The sequence below is a fragment of the Benincasa hispida genome, chromosome 2, assembly GCF_027475165.1.
Source record: "Benincasa hispida cultivar pf3 chromosome 2, pf3_genome.v1.1, whole genome shotgun sequence".
NCBI classification, from domain to species: domain Eukaryota; kingdom Viridiplantae; phylum Streptophyta; class Magnoliopsida; order Cucurbitales; family Cucurbitaceae; genus Benincasa; species Benincasa hispida.
The window spans coordinates 10,468,939-10,472,043 of record NC_143479.1 but is presented as its reverse complement, the minus strand read 5'-3'; the positions used below and the strand labels follow the sequence as shown (position 1 = coordinate 10,472,043).

The 3,105-nt window shown below is 45.4% G+C and overlaps 1 protein-coding gene across 1 annotated transcript; it reads left to right on the top strand.

Annotated features, from left to right (window-relative positions):
- Nucleotides 1-1,614: 1,614 nt before the first annotated feature.
- Nucleotides 1,615-1,935, top strand: LOC120071958 (uncharacterized). The gene has a single exon (XM_039024391.2). It carries the CDS (start codon nt 1,615-1,617, stop codon nt 1,933-1,935), a length of 321 nt encoding a protein of 106 aa, XP_038880319.2.
- Nucleotides 1,936-3,105: the final 1,170 nt, after the last annotated feature.

Here is a 3,105-nt window from a genome sequence, read left to right as displayed (position 1 = left end):
AAAGGGAGTTTTGTTTATGTGGAGCAAAGCTTGTGAGGACAGTTTTCAGGACCTCAAGTAGAGGTTGGTTTCAGCCCCGATTCTCACCGTACCAGACGACTCTGGGAACTTCGTGATCTACAGTGACGCTTCTAAGAAGGGTTTGGGTTGCGTGCTTATGCAACATGGTAGGGTGGTTGCCTATGCCTCCCGCCAGTTGAAGAACCATGAGCGCAACTATCCTACCCAAGACTTGGAATTGGCAGCAGTAGTGTTTGCCCTAAAGATCACTACTTTTATGGGGAAAAGATCCAGGTTTTCACCAACCACAAGAGTCTGAAATACTTCTTCACCTAGAAAGAGTTAAATATGAGGCAGTGTAGGTGGCTTGAGTTAGTAAAGGATTACGACTACGAGATCCTCTACCACCCAGGTAAGGCGAATGTGGTAATTGATACCTTTAGTCGAAAAGCAGCTCATTCGGCTGCCTTGATCACTAAGCAGATTCAGTTGTGTAAAGATCTGGAACGAGCAGAGATTGCGGTGGCAGTGGGGGAAGTCACTTCGCAACTAGCCCAGTTGTCAGTGCAACCAACCTTGAGGTAGAGGATTATTGTTGCACAACAGGTGATCCCGACCTGGTTTAGAAGTATTGTCAGGTAGGGTCGGGTCAGGCAAGTGAATTTTCTATCGGTGGACAAAGGTCTTTTGTATCAGGGACGGTTGTGCATCCCAGCAGATGATGGCCTAAAAGGGGAACTGTTGGTAGAAGCTCACAACTCTCCATTCTCGATGCACCCAGGTAGTACCAAAATGTACCAAGATGTGAAGCGGTATTACTGGTGGCCCATTATGAAAAGGGGGATAGCTGACTATGTCAGTAGATATTTAGTTTGTCAGCAGGTGAAGGTCCCAAGGCAGAAGATAGCAGGCTTGCTACAAACATTGGATGTGCCAGAATGGAAATGGGAGAGCATGGCTATGGACTTTATTACGGGTTTGCCCAGGACAGCGAAGGGTTTCTCAGTGATTTGGGTTGTGGTAGACAGACTCACCAAGGTGGCACATTTTATTCCAAGAAAGCCCACGTACATAGTGAGTAAATGGGCTCAACTATATATGAAGGAGATAGTAAGATTGCATGGTGTGCCAGTATCAATTGTGTTCGACAGGGACCCTGGTTTCACCTCCAATTTTTGGAAGAGCCTCCAGCCAGCTTTAGGATCGCGGTTGAACTTCAATACAGCTTTCCACCCCCAAACTGATGGGCAAACAGAATGTTTAAATCAGATGTTGGAGGACATGTTGCGCGCTTATGCGTTGGAATTCTGAGGGGGTTGGGACTCCCACTTACATTTGACAGAGTTTGCTTATAATAATAGCTATTAGGCTACCATTGGCATGTCACCGTTTGAAGCTCTTTATGGCAAAGGTTGCAGGTCTCCTATTTACTGGGATGAGATTGGGGAGAGGAAATTGGTGGGAACTGAGTTAGTGAAGTTGACGAATGAAGCCATGCAAAAGATTAGGGCTAAAATGCTAGCAGCCCAAAGTAGACAGAAAAGTAACGCGGATGTTAGGCGTAAAGATCTAGAGTTCGAAGCAGGTGACAAAGTGTAACTTAAAGTGGCGCTAATGAAGGGTGTCCTGAGATTCGGGAAGAAGGGTAAGCTAAGTCCGCGTTTTGTAGGGCCATTCGAGATCTTGGAGCGGGTTGGCTTTATGGCTTACCATTTGGCCTTGCCACTGTGTCTCTCCGCAGTCCATAATGTCTTTCATGTCTCCATGCTGAGGAAGTATTTAATGAAACCATCTCATGTGGTGGACTTTGAGCCCTTGCAGCTAAATGAAAACTTGAGTTACGAGGAGAAGCCTGCGCAAATTGTGGCTAGTGAGGTGAAAGTTTTACGCAGCAAGGAGGTGCCACTGGTGAAGGTTCTATGGCAGAACTATTAGTTTGAGGAAACAACTTGGGAGCGAGAGGACAAGATGAGGACACTGCATCCAGAGCTCTTTCAGGATTAGAACTTTCGAGGACGAAAGTTTATTAAGGGGGAAGAGTGTGACGCCCCAAAGATTTGTATTAAAAAAAAGAAAAAAAAATTGGTGGTTAATTTAGGAAAAAGAAAAGGGAATTAGGGTTATAAAGGTGTTTTGGGGGGGACCTTGGGTTGCGTGCAAAAGAAAAAAATTATTTTTCTTTTTCTCTTCTTCTTCCTCTTCCGGAATCACGAACCCCCTACCCTCCCACTGTGCATCTCCGCCGCTGCCGCTTCGCACCTGCTGCCCAGCGTGTCTGATGACGGGTAGAAATGCACGTCATCTTAGGCCTTTTATTTAGAATTATGAGGGTTGTTAAGCAGAATATGTGGTGATTATGTTAGGAATTCATGAGAAAATGAGTTTGCATCGTTCAACATTAAGAATCTTGGCTAACCCACTATTATGCGTTCAATTGTTTATCTTTGTAGCTAACGCAGGAAGTGGACGCATACGCGGAAGCCGACCTACCACATAGACGACCGCATGCGGAGAATTTTTCCATCACAAAGGTGAACGTATACGTTCAACACATGGGTGTTGCGATAATCGACCGCATACGTCCATCGCATAGAAGTTGCGATCATCAAGCGATTACGGTCATCGCATAGAAGTTGCAGTCATCAAGCGAATGCGGTCATCGAAAGATTGCGGCTACATGATAATAATCATAATAGAGGGATGAACCCAAGGTTGGTGGAATGGAAGCATCAATGCATATTTCGGGAAAATCAAAAGATGATGTTAACATTTCACCTACCATGCCGTTAGCAGTAGAGATTCAGAAAAGGACCATCGCGCCGCGAATGTTAGAATCAGAGCAGGTCCATTAATGTTGTCGACGATCTAGTTCTAAAATAGATGCCGCTGAGTAGAATTTCATTTTATCCAAGTTTCTACCTTCTGGTGGATCCTTGTGATCCAGACCAAAGCGTGAGAAGGAAACTTGAGAGTTTTTCATCTCCTTCATCCATTTCGAGTGACGATTAGAGCCTTCGTCGGAGTTAGATCTCGAGAGAGTCAGCTCCACCGCCCTTCCATGGCACCACCGACATCCTTGACACACATCTGTTGGAAGTGAGATAT

What these genes read in the sequence shown, in the direction of transcription:
- LOC120071958 (XM_039024391.2), top strand. Translation starts at nt 1,615, where the DNA reads ATGAAGGGTGTCCTGAGATTCGGGAAGAAGGGTAAGCTAAGTCCGCGT.